Below are 25199 nucleotides of genomic sequence, written 5' to 3'. Positions count from 1 at the left end.
GGTAGATTGAGTCGAGCTTCAAACTGCTTTTATTTAGCGCTGCTCACACAGGATTCCCCGCAACACAGCTCTTCAGGGGCCGCTGGCGGCGGGCCCCTCCGCCGGCCTGCTACAGGGGGCGTCCTGGGCTTCGAGGGGGGGGGCCGAGCACCTGCACGAGGACACAGGAGGAGACATCAACACACTCACCCAGAGAGCGCGGCTGAGCTCGGCCGGCACACCGGGACTCACAGGGCGGGGCCGGGCTGGTAGCGGCTCTCCTCCCCATCCAGGATGCCGTGGTACGTTCCGATCTCCTGCTCCAGACGCATCTTGTTGCTCATCAGGGTTTCGTAGTCGCGGTGCTGCCGCTCGATGTCGCTGCGGACGTCGGCCAGCTCCGCCTCCAGCTTCCTGATGACTGAGCCCAGGTTCTGCAGCTCGATGTCGTGCCAGTGCCGGGCGTCGCTCAGCGAATTCTCCAGACCTCGTTTCTATGGCGACACAAGAGTTCCTCAACTTCCAGGTTTAGGCATAAACTACGGGTGGAGTCATGTGAGCGTCACTGACCAGCGCTCTGGTGGACTCAGTCTCCGCCTGCAGACTCTGGATCTTACAGCCGGCGTCGCTGCACTCGCTCTTCAGCATCTCCAGCTCCTCCTCCTCGCCACTCAGCCGCCCACCTAGCGCCTCGTCCTGCTGGAGGAAGCTCCACCTTAATGCATCTACGTCAATACAATCAACACATTATATTGTATTCCTACCAAATTTTCACTGGACCGTCTGACACATTCCTAACATATTTGATGTGGTGTTGCCATGGAAACAGGTTTGCGGGAGCAGCACCTTGACCTCCAGGTAGCTGTCTGTCTCGGCTCGGTTCCTCTCCAAAACCTTCTCCCAGTGCGTCCTGATATGGGCCAGGATCTGGTCCAAACTGGTCTGGATGGGGGCATCGGGCTCATCCACCTCCCGCCCCGCCATCTGCTGGTACAGGCCCCGGACATCCTGGAGGCGGGACCAAAGCATCCACCTTAGTGAGACTAACGCACAGACAGCTGGTTCCAGATCACTCATGTCACATCATGATGCGACGCTTTGAGTCATCATATACATATATATACACACATATTTATGAGGAGACGTATGGAGTGATGCCTCATTCTTAACCTCCACCAGAGGAAGGAGTCAGGTGGTAGGTGCAGTGGGTAGAGTTCAGGGAATGTTAATATTCATAACTGTTTAAATTAGTGTACAAGATTCAGACCTCCTCGTGGCCATGCTCCAGCTCCCCCAGCTCCGCCCGCATGTTCTCCATCTGCTGCTCCAACTCTGACCTGGTGAGGGCGGCGTCTTCAATCACCTTGTAGAGTGAGGCGATCTCCTCCTCCACCGCCTTCCTGAAGGGCTGCTCGTTCTCGTACCTGGAGACAGACTACGTCACCTCGTCACTGGAACCAGGTGTTTATTCAAATGTACATAAAGCTCATTCATCATTTACAACTAGTCCTGGGCTACAGTAACAGTCATCCAACAAGATGAAGGTCATTGTCCAGACCTGTCCTTGAAGTCCTCGGCGTTGGCCTGGACGTTCTCTGTCTGCAGCATCAGTCTGGCGTTGTCCAGGATGGCTTCACTGACCTGAGGACGCAGCATGTTTATGAGGAGGGTGGGGGTTTAGGAGGAGGGTGTCCTCTGAGGAGTGAACAGGAGCTTAATGAAGAATCAAATACAAACAGCGGCCATGTTCTCTACTTCCACCTCCTTGTCCCTGTTCAGGAAGGTCCAAGGATCTAACCCAGTCTGTAGATGCACGCCCCCCCCCCCCCCCCCCCAGTCTGTCCTACCCGTCTGTAGATGTCCTCCCAGTCCTTGCGGAGCGCTCCCCAGGTCCCGGCGCTGGAGGCCTTGCGGTCCAGGCACAATCTGATCTGCTCCTCCAGCTGCTGGTTGAGCTGCTCCAGGGCTTGGACCTTGTCCCTGTACTCCATCAGGCAGCTGTTGAGGTTCTGGGCGGCGGCATTGGTGAAGCGTTCTCCAGCAGGGGGCAGCACCGCCACCGCGCTGCTTCTCAGGCCCTGTAGGAACACGCTACTGATGCCCAGGGCTCTTCGGGACACTCTGGCCCCCAGGCAGGAGGCTCCGACGGCGGGGGCCGTGCCGACGAACACCCCCCTTGGGGCCGCGGTGGGGCCCGCTCTGGAGCAGGCCAGGCGCTCGGCGGAAGGCTGGCCCAGGAAGGAGGAGCGACGTCTGGGCAGAGGCATTCTGGGATGTGGGGATCCCAGAGCGGCTGCTGCCTCTTTATGGCAGAACGGCGTTCTGGAACGCTGCCGCTCTTTGTTCCAGGCCGAGGGGGGCCCACGAGGGGCCGGCCTTCTGGTCCCATCAGCCCTTTGTTTGGACGAGCTGCTTTACTGCCTCAGCAGTGGAACCGTCCATGGAGCCCGGACCTGGATCAGCAGGGCTGGAAGTAATAAAGTACTTTTAGTACTGTAGTACATTCAGTTTGATACTCAATGGAAACAAATTGGTTTTTAACTTAATCTTCATCAGCTGATCCACATCTACTCGGAAATGTCTGTCCTTCGTGTCACCATTTCTGACTTCCCACATTGAAAGTGTTTTTTCTTTTAAGTAATGTTTTTAGTCAATGTCACTCCTATGAAATAAAGGAGAAGCTGAGTTCCAGTTTAAACAGGTATTCAAGCTGTTAAAGCCTCATGTGTTCAACTCCAGTAAAACAAGAGCAGAGTCAAGTCTGAGTTTTAAAAAACATCTGATCATAGATCCAGACTGAACAGGAGCGTCCGAGCATCCCATCATGTTTCAGGACAGAGTAAAGCTTGGTGTAGTAGCACTGTGACAAAAAGGAGTCAAAATAAAGATGAGTCTTAAAAAGTTTATTTTAATGGTTGCTGTGAAACCTTTAAGTGTTTTCAGAATGGAGGTTTGAAATGATTCAAATTTACTGTGAATTTGGTGGAGCCCTGGTTCAGGAAAACAGCCAACTGCCATCCCAGTTCATATCCACTCACCGCCTGCTCCATCCAGGAGCTCCGTCAGGAGTCAAGGTGCAGGAGGGCGGCGCTGCAGAAACACAAGAAAGAGGGTGTTGCAACAGAAGGGGGTGGGCGTGGCCAGAGACTGCTGCTGGGATCAGCTCACGCTTCGGTCTAGTCTTTGTCATCGCTCCCTGCACGACAACAAGCCGCCAGGCAGGGGCTACAATTCGGCCTTTTGTTGACATCATGTCCCAGCAGCTCAACAACCAACCTGCTCCACCCGTCCAGTCCACAGCACTGACCTCCGCCGGACGCTGCTCCTCCCGTCCAGTCCACAGCACTGACCTCCGCCGGGCGCTGCTCCACCCGTCCAGTCCAAAGCACTGACCTCCGCCGGGCGCTGCTCCACCCGTGCAGAGCAAGAGAACCACAGGCTCCATCAGTTTAGTGTCTACGCTCGCAGCAGCAGCAGCATCAGCATCAGCATCAGCATGATGAAACGCTCGGATCAGATCAACGCTTCGGTCGCTTGTTGTCATGACAACCTCCCGCAGGGGAGGAGCTTCATTCGGCCTTTCATGACATCACTTCCAGGCGCCTCAACTCTGGGCGAGTTGAGTATTTTTAACTTATTAAAGTGTTGCTTCCATCATTAATATCTTCACTGTTCATAACCTCTTTAAATACAGAATAAATGAAATCACTATGGCTTCACAACAACGTGACATTATGGTCTGCTCCTGTATTATACTGACAAATTAATAGTCAAACCATGCAATTTGTCACACAGGAAGTCAGGCTAGAAACAGGAAGTTACAGCTCTGGAAGTACTGCGATTACACAAAGTAGTTTTAAATAAACGTAGTCACGTGGGTTTATTTTAATGGTTGCTGTGAAACCTTTAAGTGTTTTCAGAATGGAGGTTTAAAATGATTCAAATTTACTGTGAATTTGGTGAAGCCCTGGTTCAGGAAAACAGCCAACTGCCATCCCAGTTCATATCCACTCACCGCCTGCTCCGTCCAGGAGCTCCGTCAGGAGTCAAGGTGCAGGAGGGCGGCGCTGCAGAAACACAAGAAAGAGGGTGTTGCAACAGAAGGGGGTGGGCGTGGCCAGAGACTGCTGCTGGGATCAGCTCACGCTTCGGTCTAGTCTTTGTCATCGCTCCCTGCACGACAACAAGCCGCCAGGCAGGGGCTACAATTCGGCCTTTTGTTGACATCATGTCCCAGCAGCTCAACAACCAACCTGCTCCACCCGTCCAGTCCACAGCACTGACCTCCGCCGGACGCTGCTCCTCCCGTCCAGTCCACAGCACTGACCTCCGCCGGACGCTGCTCCTCCCGTCCAGTCCACAGCACTGACCTCCGCCGGACGCTGCTCCTCCCGTCCAGTCCACAGCACTGACCTCCGCCGGACGCTGCTCCACCCGTGCAGAGCAAGAGAACCACAGGCTCCATCAGTTTAGTGTCTACGCTCGCAGCAGCATCAGCATCAGCATCAGCATGATGAAACGCTCGGATCAGATCAACGCTTCGGTCGCTTGTTGTCATGACAACCTCCCGCAAGGGAGGAGCTTCATTCGGCCTTTCATGACATCACTTCCAGGCGCCTCAACTCTGGGTGAGTTGAGTATTTTTAACTTATTAAAGTGTTGCTTCCATCATTAATATCTTCACTGTTTGTAACCTATTTAAATACAGAATAAATGAAATCATTATGGTCTGTTCCTGTATTGTACTGACAAATTAATATCAAACCATGCAATTTGTCACACAGGAAGTCAGAGGCTAGAAACAGGAAGTTACAGCTCTGAAAGTACTGCGATTACACGAGGTAGTTTTAAATAAACGGTCACATGGGCGTGTCCTGGAGCAGCTGGTGAACACTTTAAATTTGGGTCGTACCACGTTGACAGCGGTGGAGGTCACCACCGTCAAATCTGGTTCTTTTAAGTCAAGAACAACCGGGTGTGACGTGGCACCAAGCCAACTTTACACTGTTGCCATAGTGATTAGCTAGAATCAGCAGCAGGAAGTCTTAAGAAGAAGCAGTGACAGTGGTGTCCAAGTCATGTGACAGTGTTGTCATTTCATCTACATAAGGAGCCGTGGTCCTGTCCACACATCTGACTTTCTTCGGCAAATGAACAACGTATTTGAATCATGTAGAGACAGTGTTCAGCTCGTCTGACCTCTAACAGTGCCGCTGGATTTAACAGTAGAAACAAATCACAGAGTTCTCTTTACAGCAACTTTAAATAAAAGTTTAAACGTCGTCCGGTGTTTAAACATCATCATGTTACAAAGACTGAACAATGTGGTAGTTCAATGACTTCAGAGAGACTCAGCTCACGCCAAAGCAGCATCCTGTTGGTTCAGTGACGTTAGCATTAGCTGCATGCTAGCAGGCCGTGGAGAATGGGGCGTACCCAGCCAGACAGTAACTCACAGACTGGGTTCAGCACAACATTTACTACAATGGTAATGTTGAACAGGGTTTATGCTGATGGGCGTGGTTCGAGCAGACACGCCCCCAGCATCTAAGAGGAGTGGAAACTGCCTTTTTACGATTTTGAAACCTCATTTGACACATGCAACTTTAATAATTCACATTTGGCCGGGCGCTTTATACGACATTTCCATGTATTAAATATTTTCTTAAGACGAAACATCACATGAGATTCCACCAACTCTGAATTAATCCTAGTTCAGTTCATATCCACTCACCGCCTGCTCCATCCAGGAGCTCCGTCAGGAGTCAAGGTGCAGGAGGGCGGCGCTGCAGAAACACAAGAAAAAGGGTGTTGCAACAGAAGGGGGTGGGCGTGGCCAGAGACTGCTGCTGGGATCAGCTCACGCTTCGGTCTAGTCTTTGTCATCGCTCCCTGCACGACAACAAGCCGCCAGGCAGGGGCTACAATTCGGCCTTTTGTTGACATCACGTCCCAGCAGCTCAACAACCAACCTGCTCCACCCGTCCAGTCCACAGCACTGACCTCCGCCGGACGCTGCTCCTCCCGTCCAGTCCAAAGCACTGACCTCCGCCGGGCGCTGCTCCTCCCGTCCAGTCCAAAGCACTGACCTCCGCCGGGCGCTGCTCCAGCCGTGCAGAGCAAGAGAACCACAGGCTCCATCAGTTTAGTGTCTACGCTCGCAGCAGCAGCAGCATCAGCATCAGCATCAGCATGATGAAACGCTCGGATCAGATCAACGCTTCGGTCGCTTGTTGTCATGACAACCTCCCGCAGGGGAGGAGCTTCATTCGGCCTTTCATGACATCACTTCCAGGCGCCTCAACTCTGGGTGAGTTGAGTATTTTTAACTTATTAAAGTGTTGCTTCCATCATTAATATCTTCACTGTTCATAACCTCTTTAAATACAGAATAAGTGAAATCATTTTGGTCTGTTCCTGTATTGTACTGACAAAATATTACTAGTCAAACCATGCAATTTATCACACAGGAAGTCAAAGCTAGAAACAGGAAGTTACAGCTCTGGAAGTACTGTTATAGAAGTGGTTTAATAAAAATAATTTAAGTCATTTAAAACAATGTAATGGGGGTTTTCAACAGTTACAGTGGAACCACGGTCGGAAGAAACTGGTCCTTTAATTACGCAGAACAAATAAAGAACTTTCTCCTAGTTTCCTCACCGAGCAGCTAGAGGGTCCTGCTCCGGGTCTAAAACAAGAAAAAAAAAAAAAAAAAGTAATTTCGGCTTCAACGCAGAATTTAACTGAACGTTTGGTTCAGTTCAGAGAACACATCAGAGCGGCTAGCCGCTAGAGCAGGTGCTAGGCTAGCTGCAGGCTAGCCGCTATAGCAGGTGCTAGGCTAGCTGCAGGCTAGGCTAGCTGCAGGCTAGCCGCTAGGCTAGCCGCTAGAGCAGGTGCTAGGCTAGCTGCAGGCTAGCCGCTAAAGTAGGTGCTAGGCTAGCTGCAGGCTAGCCGCTAGGCTAGCCGCTAGAGCAGGTGCTAGGCTAGCTGCAGGCTAGCCGCTAAAGTAGGTGCTAGGCTAGCCGCGAGGTGCGCGGGGTTTCTGCTGCTAAGCTAATGCGAAAATTGTCACGAAACATCGGAACTTTAGGAAGAACTCACCGCCTCATGATGATGATGATGATGATGATGATGCCGCCGCCGCCGCCGCCGCCGCCGCCGCCGCCGCCTATGTTCCCGCCTTCCGGTACAGCAACCGATCAGACGCCGAGTTTAAATTATCTCCCATAACCGGAACCGGAAATAACGAGGCAACCGTGGATTTATAAAAAAAACAAGTTGATAAATAAATGTATATGAAATAATATCTAATTAAATATAATACGTGATATATAAATACAATAATTAATTATAGAATAATAAATTATATTAATAATAATATATAAATATCATTTTTTATACAGAATGAAGGTATGCAGCTGTTCCTATGATGTTTACTTATCATATACATACATCGTACATCTATGTAGTTCAATGACATACAAAATGTTTATTTATCATGTACATATACATACGTCATACATATATGTAGAGAAGAAGAATCTTTAATTATCACACAACACACCACACTACAACACATGCACGCACACACACACACACACACACACTTTGGGTGGCGCTGGTGAGATGCTTCCTCTGCATTGACATCCTGGCTCGTACTTCCTCCGGGGGGGCAGCCAGGAGCAGTGGGCAGCGTTCGTCGACGCCCGGGGACCTGGTGAGGAGTGTCCGTTGCTGGTCAGACCATGATGTGTGCATGCTGTGTGCAATGTTATTGAAACGCACCCGGAGATTATGCACAATAAGTACTAACTGATCAATAACTAACTAAAGGTACTAGTTAACTAACCGAACTAAAGTAGGAATACAAAATAGAAATTAAAGGAATGGACATATGAAGTATATCCAGATATGTGCAGTAAAGAGAGGTTTGTGTGTGTGGAGGTATACAGTACACAACAGTACTACAGTGTACAGTATGGTATGCTACATACAGAACAGTGATACAGTATGCAGTACAGTATGCTACATACAGTACAGTAAGGCAGTGGGGCCTGTGAGTGCCTCAGTGCTTCTTGTTAGGACCCCTGGTGAGCTCAGCGTTGACAGTTCTTATGTCTTGATGTAGAAACTCCGTCTCAGTCTCTGTTCTCGCTGTGTGGCTGTGGAGGCTCTTGCTCCACCGCAGCAGCTGGAACAGTCTGTTGTTGGGGTGGTGAGGATCCTTCATGATGCTGCAGCTCTGCTACTACAGCTCCTGGTGTATAAGTCCTACAGGGAGGGAGGGTAGTTCCAGTGGTACATTGGGCTGAACGCACCACCCCCTGCAGGGCCCTCCTGTCCTGAGCAGTACAGCTCCCAAACCAGGCGGTGATGTTGCCTGTCAGGATGCTCTCCACTGCTCCACAGTAGAAGGACTTGAGGATCCTCACCGAGACCCTGAATTTCCTCAGCTGCCTGAGGTGTTAAAGACGCTGCCTCGCCTTCCTCACCAGAGTATCTGTAGGTAAAGTCCATGTTAAGTCCTCTGTGATGTGGATTCCCAGGTACTTGAAGCTGCTCACCCTGTCCACAGAAGTCTCATTAATCACCAACGGTACATGCGTCCTCGATTGTAATCGTCTCCTAAAGTCCACAATCAGCTCCTTAGTTTTGCTGCTGTCAGGTGGAGGCTGTTGTCCTGGCACCAGAGTGACAGGTCAGTAACCTCCTCGCGGTAGGCCTTCTCATCGTCGTCGGTGATCAGGCCACCACCACCACCACCATGACGGTGTTGTCAGAAAACTTGATGATGGTGTTGGAGCTGGACCTGGCCACACAGTCGTGTGTACAGGGAGTACAGTAGGAGGCTGAGGACGCAACCCTGGGGGGGATCCTGTATTCAGGGTGAGGGAGCTGGACATGGGCTTCCCCACCCTAACCACCTGGGACCTGGCTGTGAGGAAGTCCAGGGTCCAGGCACACAGCGGAGTGTTCAGTCCTTGCTCCTGCAGCTTGATAGCCAGTCCGGTGGGGACTAGGGTCTTGAAAGCTGAACTATAGTCTATGAACAGCATCTCACATCGGCCCCCTTCCGGCCATCCAGGTACATGAGTGTGGTGTGCAATACCTGTGAGACCACATCGTTCATGTATCTGTTCGGCCCGTATGCAAACTCCAGTGGGTCGGAGGTGCGGGGGAGGGTGGTGCAGATATAATCCTTAATCAGCCTCTCGAAACACTTCATGACCACCGAGGTGAGGGCCACCGGACGGTCATCATTTAGGCAGGCTGGAGAGGCCATCTTCGGGACAGGAACGACGGTGGACCTCTTGAAGCAAGACGGGACCACTGACTCGGCCAGGGAGGTGTTGAATACCGTAGTGAGCACCGGGGCTAGCTGGTTAACACAGGTCGTCAGTACTCGTCCAGATATGCCATCTGGGCCCGCAGCTTTCCTGATGTTCACCCGTATCAGAGCCCTCCTGATGTCAGGCTCAGACACAGAATGCGCATTTATCCCCAGCGGTGTAACTCCAATTAGCCGACGAGCTAGCGGTGTTTTTGCCAGCCTCAAACCATCATAAAAAGAGTTCAGTTCGTTAGCTAGGGAGGCGTCCACCTGGAACCTGTCCAGCGCGGTAATGAGACTTCAAACCATCCAATCATAGTGAACAAGTGTCTCAAATGATTCGAGACTCTGCTGTCACTCGGGATAAAGAGTGAATCTGCAACTCAAAGTGAAAATAACAGCAGAACTGAGTTTTAAAGTAAAAAGATATCAAAGCATTAAACCAACAAAGTAAGAGTCTTAAACTGGAACGGCCCTTTTTGAATCTGAAAACAGAATGGAACCTTCTAGTAGAAGCACACAGAGTATACATACTATTCACTACAAATGAGTTGAAATGAAAGATGGACTGGTTGATATGTCAAGTAAAAAAAAAAAAAAGGTTCAAATCCTAAGTATTATTTTGTAATAATAAAGATTCATCCGGTATTACAAGGTTTCCACTGAAGTTTTTTCACGTGACGTACACTATGAACCTAGTCCACACCGCACTCAAAACAAGATTAATAAAACAATCATTTATTTTTTTCTCCAAAAGCTGTATTTTATTTTACACAATAGATTTTACACTTCCATCTTGGAAGAAACAACCCCTTAGATCTACAGACAGACAGACAGACAGACAGACAGACAAGGTTGTCTGTCTGCAGGCACAGTGAGACTAATCCTCTCGACAGAAAGAAACAAACCGTTCCTCTTGACCGACTCCTTTTAACAAACCAAACCTTGAAAAGAAAGTCTCTCAGCTGGTCCGAGGTCAAAGGTCAGAGGCCAAAAGTCAGCGTGCTGCTCCAGTGAACCAACAGGGGGCACTGTTAACGGCGGTACACCCCGAAGGCCACCAGGCTGAAGAAGATGGTGACGCCAACCAGGGAGGCGGTGGCCGGTGCTGTGAAGAACTGCCGGTACTGGATCTGACAGTACCACAGCACCGACAGCATCAGCACCAGCAGCGGCACCATCAGGCTGCCCACGTTGAGGGCCACCTGCAACTGGTGGGTGGGCGGTGCACCGGGCGGGGCACTGCCAGATGCATGCTGGGAAATGTGGCAGTGCAGCACACTGTTGTGGGTGAGGTGCAGCGAGGCCACGGTCTGGGCATCGTCCTGCAGCAACTGACCCTGATAGATGAGGCGCACCTGCTGCTCCTGGCCAGAGAAGTACGTCCTGCAGGAACAGGACAGCACCACCATTAGTACGAGTTGGACTAGTAGTAGTACAGTAGAATACAATACAGTACAGTAGAGTTGAGTACAGCACAATAGAGTACAGTACAGTGGAGTTGAGTAGAGCACAGTACAGCACAGCAGAGTACAGTACAGTAGAGTACAGAAGAGTACAACACAGTCAAGTACAGTAGAGTGTAATTCAGTAGAGTACAGTAGCCTAAAGTACAGTAGAATACCGTAAAGTACAATAGACTAGAGTAGTGTACAGTCTAGTAGTGTAAAGTACAGTAGAATACAGTCATGTAAAGTGCAGTACAGTAGAGTACAGTGGAGTACAGCAGAGTACAGTCGAATACAATACAGTAGAGTACAGTTCATTGGAGTTCAGTCGAATACAGCACAGTAGAGTACAGTACATTGGAGTACAGTAAAGTACAGTAGACTAGAGTGTATAGTACAGTATAGTAGCGTAAGGTACAGTAGATTACAGTATAGTTGATTACAGTAGAGTAAAGTACAGTAGACTAGAGTGTATAGTACAGTATAGTAGAGTAAGGTACAGTAGATTACAGTATAGTTGATTACAGTAGAGTAAAGTACAGTAGACTAGAGTGTATAGTACAGTATAGTAGAGTAAGGTACAGTAGATTACAGTATAGTCGATTACAGTACAGTAGCATACAGTAGAGTAGCGTAAGGTACAGTAGATTACAGTATAGTTGATTACAGTACAGTAGAGTACAGTAGAGTAGTACCTTTTGATGTAGCCCACAGTGTCTCCAGGTTGGACCTGTGCCCTCCTCTCGGTGTCATTCAGGAACTTCAGCCTCAGGACCAGGTTCCTCTCGGCCCCGCCCTCGCCCTGCTTGTCGTCCTGGCCAGAGGGGGCCCCGTGGGTCCCAGGGGGGGCCCCGTGGGTGTCAAGGGGGGTGCTGTGGGCCCCTGGGGGGGCATTGTGGGCCCCTGGGGAGAGCAGGGAGCTGCCTGAGGCGGCTGGGGGGCCGGATGGCTCGGGCTCACTGGGGGAGGCGCCGTCGGCCAGGGGCGGCGCCGCGGGGTCGGCGGGGCTGAAGAGGCCGTCGGGGCCGTCTGAGGTGTGGGTGGAGGCCCAGGCCAGGACCAGAACCAGCAGGACCAGCAGGACCCCGAACAGCAGGGTCACCTCGTCCCCGACCCCCTCGATGATAGCCATGCCTGGGCTCAGAGGCACTACGGCAGGGTGAGGCGAGGCACCTGCAGGGCGGAGCAGAACCAGGACAGCTCTGCTGATCCAGGAACTAACTGATCCTAAATATAGCTTGAATGCTAACTGTGTTAGCGCAGTGCCGGGCCGCAGAGGGGATCAGCTAGCCTAGCTCCTGTGAAATGAGGTGTGTGTGTGTGTGTTGTGTTATTTAGGATCCATCTTGTGTCTTTATGACGAGGTAAAAGTCAAATATAAAACAAGGCGTCCACATCCAGAACATCTAGAAGCCATCAGTACTGCTCAGTTCCACTGGTATTTAAGGGGAAAAGGTCATATCAGCTTTGGAAACGTTAACCACTGTGTCTACATAAGACAGTGGCTCATAATTATTATTATCATAATAATAATAATAATAATAATAATAAACATTATACCAAGAGAAGAACAGTAAATCACTCAGTAGCGGCTTGGCTTGGGTATATTTCCATTTAAAAGTCCCCACTTTAACTTTGCTGTTTAACTGTTCTGTCAAACGCCGGCTCAGCTCCTGCACCACGTCTGAATCAACATAACGACACTAAGGCTTCGAAGACCGAATGTGACAGAAGGTGAAGTTTAAACATTTTTTAAATTGAGTGATCATGAACGGAGATCAAAACGGGGGAACCCGAGCGAGCGTCTGATCGCCCCGGAGGATCAGGCAGCCGTTCATTCCCAGCCTTTTCTGGTGGAATAAGCAGCTTAACACGAGTCAAGCTTCATGTCTGCAGCGCAGCGTCCTCCACCCGTCAACGGGGAACCACCTGTTGCCCTGCGCTGCGGATCAATGAACTGTCCATCTGGAGCAGTGGTTCTCAACCAGGGCTACGGGGAACACCAGGGGTCCTTCCAGGGGGTCCCCAGCAAAATGACTTAAAAAAAAAAAAAGATGACTAAAAGGTAAACAGTATTCCATCAGAGAACATCCAGTACTGACTGTTTCGATGCTATTTCACGCCATCAGATGTGATCGTGATGGAGGATGGTACGCTGCACTGCATTTCAGATGGAGCTCGGCTTCATCCAGTTGACGACCAGCGGACAGCCGAGCGCTTAATGGCGACAAGGGATGTTGAGAACTTTATGCAAATGAGCAGTGCCAGGCGCCAACGTGCTGACAGGACGGAAGATGGATGCTGAGCCTTGGAAAAATGACTTTTGTTCCATGAAAAACCCTGAACTATCAACAAAATAAGGAACAGCTCATTTGGCAGCACATTCCACCACTTGCACTGAAAGCTGTGAATGTACTGGTAATGTTCTGCAATAGTGTTATGTGGGATCAGGAGGCGGTGATGATGTTCCGTAGAAGTCGTTCCTAAATCTCCACACCCTCGACCTCATCATATCATTTCCGGCAAAGTGCCGGTACGGCTGTGAATGGAAGTGTTTGTGAATGGAGGTGGTCACATTGCCGTAAAGTAGGGGTGGAGACCAATTAAAATAAAGCACGAATATACAATTATACCAATATTTATTCAGCACTAATATATTTTTTTAATTGTTTTTCTCGAGGAGAAAAACAAAACATTCAGAAAAAACGGCGACAGGTACGAGCTGAACCGTGGAGCTCGGCTGCAAAGACGAGAAGCTGAACGACGTGTGGTCTCCGGGGAGACGGGTCAGGGTACGGTGAGACCGTGCACTGACATCAGGCACAAGGCTTGGCTTGCCCCCCTCCCTCCCGCAGCGTGGAGCTGGGGAGGGAGGGAGCGGACAGGGAGAACGGGTGGAGAACGGGCGGAGAACGGGCGAGCGAAGCGCTGATCTGAAAAACATTCTGTTGCCTTGTCTAGTGATCTCAGACACCTCTCGTGTGAGTGTCACGTGGTGGTGACATCATCATCATCATCACCATCATCATCATGACATCATCTACAGGGCGAGGGAACACACTCCCTACGCAGTGTTTGTGTAAATTAGGTCCATGTGCTAATAACTACAGACTCCACCCCCCACACCAGGTGTGCCCCGTCGCCGGCGCTCTGACCCCAGCGTTTGAATGTGATCAGATTGATCCACAGCCCGGATGTGATCACTGGCTGGATTGGGCAGCAGGACGAGGCAGTGAGACGGTTATGACGTCCTGCGGACAGCACCGGGTAGTTTGAGGTTTCAATGATCATTGTATCACCTGGATTGATAAGCATGTTCACATGAGTAGTAGTTAACTCTACCCCACAGACAGACTGATAGACAGACAAACAGACAGACAGACAGACAGACAGACTGGTCTACCTCCAGCAGCTGCTAGCTGCTAGCGGACCGAGCCGCTCTGAAGCACCGGGTCAGGGTTCAGCTGAACCAGATAAAGTGCCGCAGGAGGCGGATGGATGAATAACAGTAATAATAGTAATTTCTATGGCAGCAAAGTGAAGCTTACTGGTGGAGCTGGAGGGCTCATAGCAGGAGGCGCAGTCAGCTGGAGAACGGCAGCGCTTCACTTCCGGTTTGGTCGGAGCGGATGTGACGTCCCTGTCAGGGAAACGGAAGTTGGACTGACGGCAGAGGAGCACGTCGAGTATCGTATTTGAAAGCGTCTGAGCTCACGACGAGACATTTGACACTTTGATGACGGTTCAAAGCAAACATCTGTAGTTTTCTATCCAATGCAACTAAAGTATTATAATATATAATATAATTTAAAATATCTGTAGCATTCTACTACATTTCAAACTGTTTTACGAATCGAAATAAATATTTGTATATTTTTGTAAATTTCTATGACAGCATTTATAGTATGTTTTGGAACATCTTAGCAGGATAGTGTTGCTGGTTCTCAGTAAAGACAACCTGCCAGAACAGAGCTGTTTACATCCACATGTTTACCACTTATAACTACGTCTGTTATCTCAACTCAACAGAAATGCAGCGCAGTTCGAGGTGCGTTCAAGTCACCTCGGAAACCAGAAACGCCATCTCCATCCCAAGAGGAATCCAGTGTGTGTTTGGATGGGACTGGGCTGGTTCACAGGAGGGAACCTTGTGTCCATTTGTCAAACATTATTATTATTATTATTATTATTATTATTATTATTATTATTTCTGTGAGATTACCTGGCGCCGACCCCACCGGAGCACGTCTGGAGTGCGGAAGATAGCTCCTTTTATGGTCATGGGCTTCCTGGTTAAGACCATGGAAAAAGAGACTCACCTGGAGGAGGATCATCTTCAGGTAAATCTGCTAAACCCCTCAGCATGGATGGAAATGGATATAATCTGGATATGGATGTATGTATGACATGATATGGATATGATATGGATATGATATGATATGATCTGGATATGATATGATATGGATATGGATATGATCTGGATATGATACGGATATGATATGGAAATGGGTATGATATGGATATGATATGATATGGATATGGATATGATATGATATGGATATGGATATGATATGATATGGATATGGACATGATCTGGATATGATATGGAAATGGGTATGATATGGATATGATCTGGATATGGATATGGACATGATCTGGATATGATATGGATATGATATGGAAATGGGTATGATATGGATATGATATGATATGGATATGGATATGATATGATATGGATATGATATGATATGGATATGGATATGATATGATATGGATATGGATATGATCTGGATATGATACAGATATGATATGGAAATGGGTATGATATGGATATGATATGATATGGATATGGATATGATATGATATGGATATGGATATGATATGATATGGATATGGATATGATATGATATGATATGGATATGGATATATGATATGGATATGGACATGATCTGGATATGATATGGAAATGGGTATGATATGGATATGATATGATATGGATATGGATATGATATGATATGGATATGATATGATATGGATATGGATATGATATGATATGGATATGGATATGATCTGGATATGATACAGATATGATATGGAAATGGGTATGATATGGATATGATATGATATGGATATGGATATGATATGATATGGATATGGATATGATATGATATGGATATGGATATGATATGATATGATATGGATATGGATATATGATATGGATATGGACATGATCTGGATATGATATGGAAATGGGTATGATATGGATATGATCTGGATATGGATATGGACATGATCTGGATATGATATGGATATGATATGGAAATGGGTATGATATTATTAAGAAATTATATGAATATGATATATGCATATGATATGGATATGGTTATGAACATTATTCTGGATATGGATATGATACGGATATGATATGGAAATGGGTATGATATGGATATGATCTGGATATGGGTATGATATGGAAATGGGTATGATATGGATATGATCTGGATATGGATATGATATGATATGGATATGGACATGATCTGGATATGATATGGATATGATATGGAAATGGGTATGATATTAATAAGAAATTATATGGATTTGATATATGCATATGATATGGATATGGTTATGAACATTATTCTGGATATGGATATGATACGGATATGATATGGAAATGGGTATGATATGGATATGATCTGGATATGGATATGATATGATATGGATATGGACATGATCTGGATATGATATGGATATGATATGGATATGGATATGGACATGATCTGGATATGATATGGAAATGGGTATGATATTAATAAGAAATTATATGGATTTGATATATGCATATGATATGGATATGGTTATGATACGGATATGATATGGAAATGGGTATGATATGGATATGATCTGGATATGGGTATGATATGGAAATGGGTATGATATGGATATGATCTGGATATGGATATGATATGGAAATGGGTATGATATGGATAAGAAATTATATGGATATGATATATGCATATGATATGGGTGTGGTTATGAACATTATTCTGGATGTGATATATGGATATGATTTGGATATGATACGGATAGGATATGGAAATGGGTATGATATGGATATGATATGGATATGGGTATGATATGGATATGATATGGACATGATCTGGATATCATATGGATAGGATACATGATATGGATATGATATGGATATGATCTGGATATGATATGGAAATGGGTATGCTATGGATATGATATGGCTATTATCTGGATATGGGTATGATATGGATATGATATGATAAGGATATGATATGGATATGACATGGCTATATGATAGGGATATGATCTGGATATAGGTAGGATATGGATATGGACATACTGGATATGATATGGATATCATATGGAAATTGGTATGCTATGGATATGATATGGGTATGATATGGATACGACATATATGGGTATGACATGGATATGGATATGGGTATGATATGGATATGGGTATGATATTGATCTGGATATGATATGGAGTATATGAATCAAACCACTGGGTGTGCACAAGCCAGTGTATCATCAGTGCCGGTCCCAAGCCCGGATGAATAGAGAGGGTTGCGTCAGGAAGGGCATCCAGCGTAAAAACCATGCAAATCAAATATGCGGACAACAAATCAGATTTCCATACCGGATCGGACGAGGCTGGATTAACAATGACCACCACTGGTGCCGTTAGCCAAGAGGGTGCCAGCGGAAATTGTGCTACTGTCGGTCGAAGAAGAAGAGGGGGAAGGCGTGTCCGGAGACAGCAGGAGAGGAAGAAGGGTAGGAGAGTAGAATTGAGAGTAGGAACTTTGAACGTTGGCACTTTGAAGGGTAAAGAGGGAGAACTGGCTGACATGATGGAGAGAAGGAAGGCAGATGTACTATGTGTACAAGAGACCAGGTGGAAGGGGAGTAAGGCCAGGAGTATCACAGCCTGGTACTACTACCTGGCTGTGATACGGCTACTACTGTTCTACCATGGAGTGGATGGCAGGAGAAACGGGGTAGGGATGGTCTTGAAGGAAGAATATGTCAAGAGTGTTTTGGAGGTGACCAGAGTGTGGGACAGAGTGATAAGCATGAAGCTGGACATTGATGGGGTGATAATGAATGTGGTCAGTGCATATGCTCCTCAAGTTGGGTGTGAGATGGAAGAGAAAGAAGAATTCTTTAGAGAGTTGGATGTAGTGGTGGAGAGCGTCCCCAAGGGAGAGAGAGTGATCGTAGGAGCAGATCTCAATGGGCATGTTGGCCAAGGGATCAGAGACATAGGTGACGAGAAAGGTGATGGGTGGGTATGGTGTCAAGGAGAGGAATGTGGAAGGACACATGGTGGATTTCGCCAAAAATATGGAATTGGCTGTTGTGAATACATATGTCAAGAAGAGGGAGGAACACAGGGTGACAGACAAGAGTGGAGGAAGGTGCACACAGGTGGACTACATTTAATGCAGGAGGTGCAATATGAAAGAGATTAGTGACTGCAAAGTGATGGTAGGGGAGTGTGTTGCTAGGCAGCATCGGATGGTGGTCTGTAGGATGACTCTGAAGGCCAAGAAGATGAAGAGAGTGAAAGAAGAGCCAAAGATAAAATGCTGGAAGTTGAAAAAGGAGGCGTGTTGCATGCAATTAAGGGAAGAGGTAAGGCAGGCGATAGGTGGGAATGAAGGGTTACCAGATGACTGGGAAACAACTGTAGAAGTGGTGCGGGAGACGGCCAAGAAGGTACTCTGTGTATCATGCGGGAAGAGGAAGGAAGACAAGACTCTTGGTGGTGGAATGATGAAGTACAGGAGAGCATAGAGCAGAAGAGGTTGTTGAAGAAGAAATGGGAAAGTCAGAGAGATGGAGAAAGTAGACAGGAGTACAAGCTGATGCAAGAGCAAGGCGAAGAGAGAAATGGCAAAGTAAAAGGACGAGTTGTATGAGAGGTTGGACAGTAAGGAAGGAGAAAATGACTTGTACCGATTGGCAAGACAAAGGGACCAAGCTGGGAAGGATGTACAGCAGGTTAGGGTGATGAAGGATAATGATGGGAATGTGCTGACGAGTGAGGAGAGTGTGTTGAGAAGGTGGAAGGAGTACTTTGAGGAGTTGATGAATGAAGAAAATGAGAGGATGAGTGGATGATGTGGGGATAGTGGAGCAAGAAGTGCAGAAAATTAGCAAGGATGAGGTTAGAACAGCATCGCCAGGATGTGGTGGTGGGGGGGGGTGTAGGTTGTAGAACATTGTGTTGACTCTGAAGTAAACCCTGGTTTCCTGTCACCAGGACAACCACAGCGGGAGGCAGGAACGCTGCTGACACCCCGCACCTGGAACAACCTGGAACAACCTGGAACAACCTGGAACAACCTGGAACCTCAAAACACTTTGACAGCACAGGACAAGATGTGGCACAAGAAGTGGAGTTCACTGGGTTGGAGGGTTGACGACTGTACATCAAATCAATCTTAAAGCAACTCAGTGCAGAATAAACCTGAAAAGAACAAAAAACAATAAAAAGAATCAATCTAAGGATTATTGGGAGTTTAATGAAGAATTACTAATCAAATGAGGAATGCTGTAATAATATAAAAGATAATACGTTCAGATATTAAAAATAATAATAAATGAGTTACCTGGATACAGCAATGGTAATACTCATCAGAAAACCTTCAATAACTTTTATCAAAACCTGGAACAAGGACTGAACAAAGTGTAAGAATTCTTCTGGTTTTACAGATGGAGCAACAGGACACCAGACGCTTTTGGCAGATGACGTATCTGGACGAGTACTGACGACCTGTGCTAACCAGCTAGCCCCGGTGCTCACTACGGTATTCAACACCACCCTGGCCGAGTCAGTGGTCCCGTCTTGCTTCAAGAGGTCCACCGTCGTTCCTGTCCCGAAGATGGCCTCTCCAACCTGCCTGAATGACTACCGTCCGGTGGCCCTCACCTCGGTGGTCATGAAGTGTTTCGAGAGGCTGATTAAGGATTATATCTGCACCCCCCTCCCCCGCACCTTGGACCCGTTGCAGTTCGCATACGGGCCGAACAGTTCCACGGACGATGTGGTCTCACAGGTACTGCACACCACACTCACACACCTGGATGGCCGGAAGGGGGACTATGTGAGATGCTGTTCATAGACTATAGTTCAGCTTTCAATACCATAGACCCACCAGACTGGCTGTCAAGCTGCAGGAGCTAGGACTGAACACTGCGCTGTGTGCCTGGACCCTGGACTTCCTCAGCCAGGCCCCAGGTGGTTAGGGTGGGGAGGCACATGTCCAGCTCCCTCACCCTGACCACAGGATCCCCCCAGGGCCGCGTCCTCAGCCCCCTACTGTACTCCCTGTACACACATGACTGTGGCCAGGTCCAGCTCCAACACCATCATCAAGTTTGCTGACGACACCATCGTGGTGGTGGTGGTGGTGGTGGTGGCCTGATCACCGACGACGATGAGAAGGCCTACCACGAGGAGGTGACTGACCTGTCACTCTGGTGCCAGGACAACAGCCTCCACCTGAACGTCAGCAAAACTAAGGAGCTGATTGTGGACTTAAGGAGACGATTACAACCGAGGACGCATGTACCGTTGGTGATTAATGAGACTTCAAGTACCACTGCCTTACTGTACTGAATGATGTATACTGTACTCGTTCGTTCGTTCGTTCATTCGTTCGTGTAGGGCTACACAGGCAATTGGGACATTAGCCAAGAAGTGGTATCGTCATCCAGTTCAATGAGGCCGCTGACTCCATGTGGTGATTTGAAGGTTGGGCATTCATCAATGATGTGTTCAACAGTCTGTGGTTTTCCGCATTCACAGAGATTTGTGGCGGACACTCCAATCATATGCAGATAGGTTTGGGTCTTTGCTACTCGAGAGCTAAGTCTGTTGAGGTTGACCCAGGCATTCCGTGGTACGTCACACCCAGGTGGATTGGTTGAAGGGGAGTTGATGAACTTCCTCAACGTGGAGGTTGACTCGGACCATTGCTTGTTCCAGCAGTCAAGGATCCATCCAGGGTGTGGAGGGCTCGTGGTAAGGAGTCTCCTAGCTTCGGTGGAGAAGTGTCTGCATTTGAGTCTCTGGTGGTCATATTCAGCAGGCGGGGGGATCAGGCTTGTTGGCTCATCTGCACTCTTGCAGGCCAGCTTCAAGGTCAGGAAGTTACGACCGAGCTCTGGAGGTGGAATGCCAGACAGTATGGGGAGGAACTCGACAGGGGTTGATGGCAGGGCAACGCTAATTAGCCTCATGGCGGTGTTAAGCACAACATCAACACAGGCTGTATGGCTGCTGTGACTCCATGCAGGGGCAGCATACTCAGCCGTGGAGTATGCGAGGGCAAGGGTTGAGGTGCGCAGGGTGGTGAAGTTTGCACCCCATCCAGTGCCAGCCAGTCTCTTCAGGAGGTTTACACGGGCAGCGATCTTGGCAGCAACTTGTTGGATGTGTGGCTTGAAGGTGAGGCTACGGTCAAGTGTGACACCGAGATATTTAGGGTTGGGCCTGACGATGGTGCCGTCGAGTGTGATGTTCAGCATGGTATTCGCACATCGATTGGCAAGATGGAACACTGAGCAAACTGTCTTGGGCAGGCTTAGCTTGAGATGCCATTTGTGGAAGTACCTGCTCAGTAGCGAGAGATCTTTCTCAAGGGCATTCTCAACCACACTAAAGGCTTTGTCACCAAATCCAATGGCTGAGTCGTCGGCGTAGGTGTATAGCGAGCACTCTCCAACAGGCATGTCAGCGGTGTAGATGTTAAAAAGTGTAGGGGCAAGAACAGAGCCTATACTGTACTGTATGATGTATACTGTATGTTGTATACTGTACTGCATGATGTATACTGTACTGTATGATGTATACTGTATGATGTATACTGTACTGTATGATGTATACTGTACTATATGATGCAGTACTGTACTGAATGATGTATACTGTACTATGTATACTGTATAGCATACTGTAGTACTGTATGATGTATACTGTATGTGTACTGTACTGCATACTGTAGTACTGTACATTGTACTGTATGTTGTATACTGTACTGCATCACTGTACTGTATGGTGTATACTGTACTGCATCTATTTTGTATTTCTACTTTGTATATTACTGTTATTTACTCTGATTTAATCCCATTGAGTAATTGAATTACATTTTAGGAATCAGTTCCTAATCAGCAAAGAGTTAGGAATCTGTTCCTCACCAACTTTGAACAAATGGCCGAGGCCGCCGGGTGGACAGACCGCAAGCAGGCGTGGTGGCTCGTTCCACTCCTCATAGGAGAAGCCCAGCTGGCGGCACATGCCCTACCGCCCGAGCAGCGGATGAGCTACGCTGTCGTCCGGAGGGCGGTGATAGAACGGGTCAGGACGACACCTGAGGGCCACCGCCTGCGCCACTTCCTTATGACACCACGGGCCGGCCGTTCCTGCATGCCCAGCAACTTCTGGACGCGGCCCAGCGGTGACTCAGACCGGAGGAGTGCAACCCGCATCAGATCATCGAGGCGGGAGTGAACAATCTCCCGGCCCGCACCGCTAGCTGGGTGAGATGCCACCGTCGAGGCTCCTTCCAAGCGGCCATAGCCTTCGCAGAGGCCTATGCCCCTACGAGAGCCTACAGCACCGGGCCAGAGAGGGGCCCACCGAGGGACCTGCACCAGGACGCGGCGCGGGAGTCGACGAGGGACTGGCCGATACCAGCACCGTGGACCTGGTGGCCATCACCAGCCTTTCTTCTGGACCCCCAGGGAGGGCCCACCTCTCCTCCCTTCGCCCACCAGAGGAGAGAGACCACCTCCTACCCCGATCTAACCCCAACCCTGAGCGGCGCGGTCTTGGGACCACCGAGAGCTGGGCAGACCCCTGGGCAGGTATGCTGGTGATGCGGAAAACCCGACCACGACTTCCAGGACTGCCCAATTATGGAGGTCGGCCAGGTGGTTCGGGGCGCCGGTTCGCCGGATTCCTCCCCCGGTCGAAAAGGGACCTACCATGTGCCGGTAAGGTTACAAGGGGGTAGACATCAGGCTTTGCTGGACTCGGGCTGGTTTGACCCGGGCTTTGGTAGAGGCATCTTGGGTGGATATTTTTTGTGTGCATGGGGATATTCACACTTAACTGATAGTGCGGCTCAAAATTTGCTACAAGGGAAAAAAAGCATATGATAAAGGCTGCGGTTAGTTCCTGCCTGTCGCACCCCCTGACTTCGGGTACAAATTGGCCGGGTTTCGAAGTTCTAATGAAAGAAACCCGGGGGGGGGGGGGGGGGTTGCGCTCACTGGGGAGTCCCATGTGGGAACTTCCCCAGAACCCTCAGTCCATCCCATGGAGGACTTTCCTCTGGAACAATCGCGGGACGATACACTTTGCGGGGCCTTTGAGCGGGTAGATAAATTGATGGCGTGTTAGTGCGTCGAGAGGCTGCACTCACTCACCCATATTTTGCGGTGATTAGGGATAGTTTATATCGAGTGAACCGTGACGCTCAGTCAGGAGAAGAGGTTACCCAATCGTTAGTCCATAAAGGCATCGGGATTTAGTCTTCCAGGCGGCTCATTATAACCCGATGGCCGGTCACCTAGGACACAAAAAAACACTCAAGCGTATAATGGCCCGTTTCTACTGGCCAGGCATCTAGGTGGACGTGTGGTGGCGCTGTGCTGCCTGTCCCGAGTGTCAGCGGGTGAATCCACCAGCTTTTCCCAGAGCGCCGTTGAGCCCCCTCCCCTTAGTTAAGAATTAAGAATCTTTATTTGCAACACACACACGCGCTTTGGATGGTGGCCGGTGAAATGGTTCCTCTGCGTTTAACCCATCCTGGCTTGTCCTTCCTCTGGGGACACAGCCAGGAGAGTGGGCAGCATTCGTTGACGCCCGGGGACCTGGTGATGAGTGTCCATCGCTGGTCAGACCATGATGTGTGCATGTTTTGGGTGGGGGTCCTTCCTGACGTTAGGTGGTGGAAACCCCATGTGAGCACGGGAAGAAGATGCAAACTCCACACAGAAAGGCTCCTATTTGGGAGATAACCCATTACTGGAAGGTGAACGCAGTGTCAAAGTTCGATGCCTACCCGATGCCCCGCGTCGACGAGCTTCTCGACCGGTTACTGTAGGTACGGCTCGGTTTTAACCAAGGACTACTAGCAGATTCCCTTGTCCCAGCAGTCCCAGGAAAAATTGGTCTTCTCCACTCCACAAGGCCTTTACCAATTCTGAGTGCTTCTGTTCGGGTTGTTTGGTGTCCCCGCAACCTTTCAGAGACTCATGGACAGGGTCCTGCACCCACATGCAGCATTTGCCGCTGCATATTTAGATGATGTCATTATTCATAGCGATACGTGGGAGCGGCATTTGCAGCATGTGGACGAAGTGCCAACCCAAAGAAGTGTGTGGTTGGGCGGAGGGAGGTATGGTATTTGGGGTACCACTTCGGGTTGACAGCGGACAGTTCGTCGCTGTCAGCGCCCAGCTTAGTGCGACGGTTGGGATCAGCCTAATCAGCAGAGGGACTCCGCTGATTAGGCTGATCCCCAAAACAGGAAGTGATAATTGTATGTGTGTCTGTCCCGGCAGTGGGGACCGGTGCAGGTACAGGCAAAGATCGTACACAGACAGCGGGTGATCAGGGAAGCTGGGATCCACGGATCCACCGGGACTATTTATATATATTGGCCTGCGAGCCTTGAATTTCCATTTCGGCCCACGAGCAACAGTGATTTAAAGGACTTATAAATAAACACTGTTTCACCTCCGCCTGCCTCCTCTTCCTCATTCCCTGGCACTGAGCCAGAACACACCTTCACAGGTAACTTGAACTTGTATATGATAAATAAACATCTTGTATGTAATTTAACTACATATGTATGATGGCATGTATATGTATGTGATAAATAAACATCTTGTATGTAATTTAACTACATATGTATGATGGCATGTATATGTATGTGATAAATAAACATCTTGTATGTAATTTAACTACATATGTATGATGGCATGTATATGTATGTGATAAATAAACATCTTGTATGTAATTTAACTACATATGTATGATGGCATGTATATGTATGTGATAAATAAACATCTTGTATGAATTAAAGTAAAGTGGAGAGAGGACAGAGAAAGAACCAACAACCTGCAGTGTCAGTCAGGTGACCCTTATCCCAACAAGGCACAGCAGCATGAGGTCCAGGGCCAAGTGAACTGTTGAAACTGATCCAGTTTCAGACTGGTCCTGATCCAAACTGGTCCAGATTCAGACTGGTCCAGAGTGATCCAGATTGGTCCAGTTTCGGACTGATCCAGATTGGTCCAGTTTCAGACTGATCCAGATGACCACATCCTCATTACCGGCGGTTTAAGCCTCAAAGCGCCACCTACTGGATGTAAATAACATCATAGGT

General features: G+C 48.4%; 2 protein-coding genes across 10 annotated transcripts; both read right to left on the bottom strand.

The window, feature by feature from the left end:
- Positions 1-17: 17 nt before the first annotated feature.
- Positions 18-7106, bottom strand: bfsp2 (beaded filament structural protein 2, phakinin). Of its 9 annotated transcripts, XM_080010661.1 has the most exons (15): positions 7084-7106; positions 6640-6667; positions 5983-6080; positions 5714-5765; positions 4264-4404; positions 3929-4046; positions 3287-3384; positions 3018-3069; positions 1827-2446; positions 1538-1620; positions 1247-1403; positions 826-987; positions 550-678; positions 232-473; positions 18-151 (listed from the first exon to the last, which is right to left on the bottom strand). In XM_080010661.1, exons 9-15 carry the CDS (start codon positions 2244-2246, stop codon positions 73-75), a joined length of 1272 nt encoding a protein of 423 aa, XP_079866787.1. In that variant the 5' UTR covers positions 2247-2446; positions 3018-3069; positions 3287-3384; positions 3929-4046; positions 4264-4404; positions 5714-5765; positions 5983-6080; positions 6640-6667; positions 7084-7106; the 3' UTR covers positions 18-72. The 9 variants fall into 9 exon arrangements, with proteins under 9 accessions (XP_079866787.1, XP_079866788.1, XP_079866789.1 ...); XM_080010662.1 differs by lacking the exon at positions 6640-6667 and having other exon boundaries at positions 4264-4673; positions 7084-7100; XM_080010663.1 differs by lacking the exon at positions 6640-6667 and having other exon boundaries at positions 2952-3069; positions 7084-7100.
- A 2970-nt stretch (positions 7107-10076) lies between these two features.
- On the bottom strand, positions 10077-14378 carry tmub1 (transmembrane and ubiquitin-like domain containing 1). The gene is made up of 3 exons (XM_080011077.1): positions 14310-14378; positions 11457-11934; positions 10077-10699 (listed from the first exon to the last, which is right to left on the bottom strand). The coding sequence occupies exons 2-3, from the start codon at positions 11891-11893 to the stop codon at positions 10348-10350; spliced, it is 789 nt and encodes a 262-aa protein (XP_079867203.1). The 5' UTR covers positions 11894-11934; positions 14310-14378; the 3' UTR covers positions 10077-10347.
- Positions 14379-25199: the final 10821 nt, after the last annotated feature.

This window comes from Zeus faber (genome assembly GCF_960531495.2).
Source record: "Zeus faber genome assembly, chromosome: 12".
Taxonomy (NCBI): Eukaryota; Metazoa; Chordata; class Actinopteri; order Zeiformes; family Zeidae; genus Zeus; species Zeus faber.
This window is presented reverse-complemented; position numbering and strand designations above follow the sequence as displayed.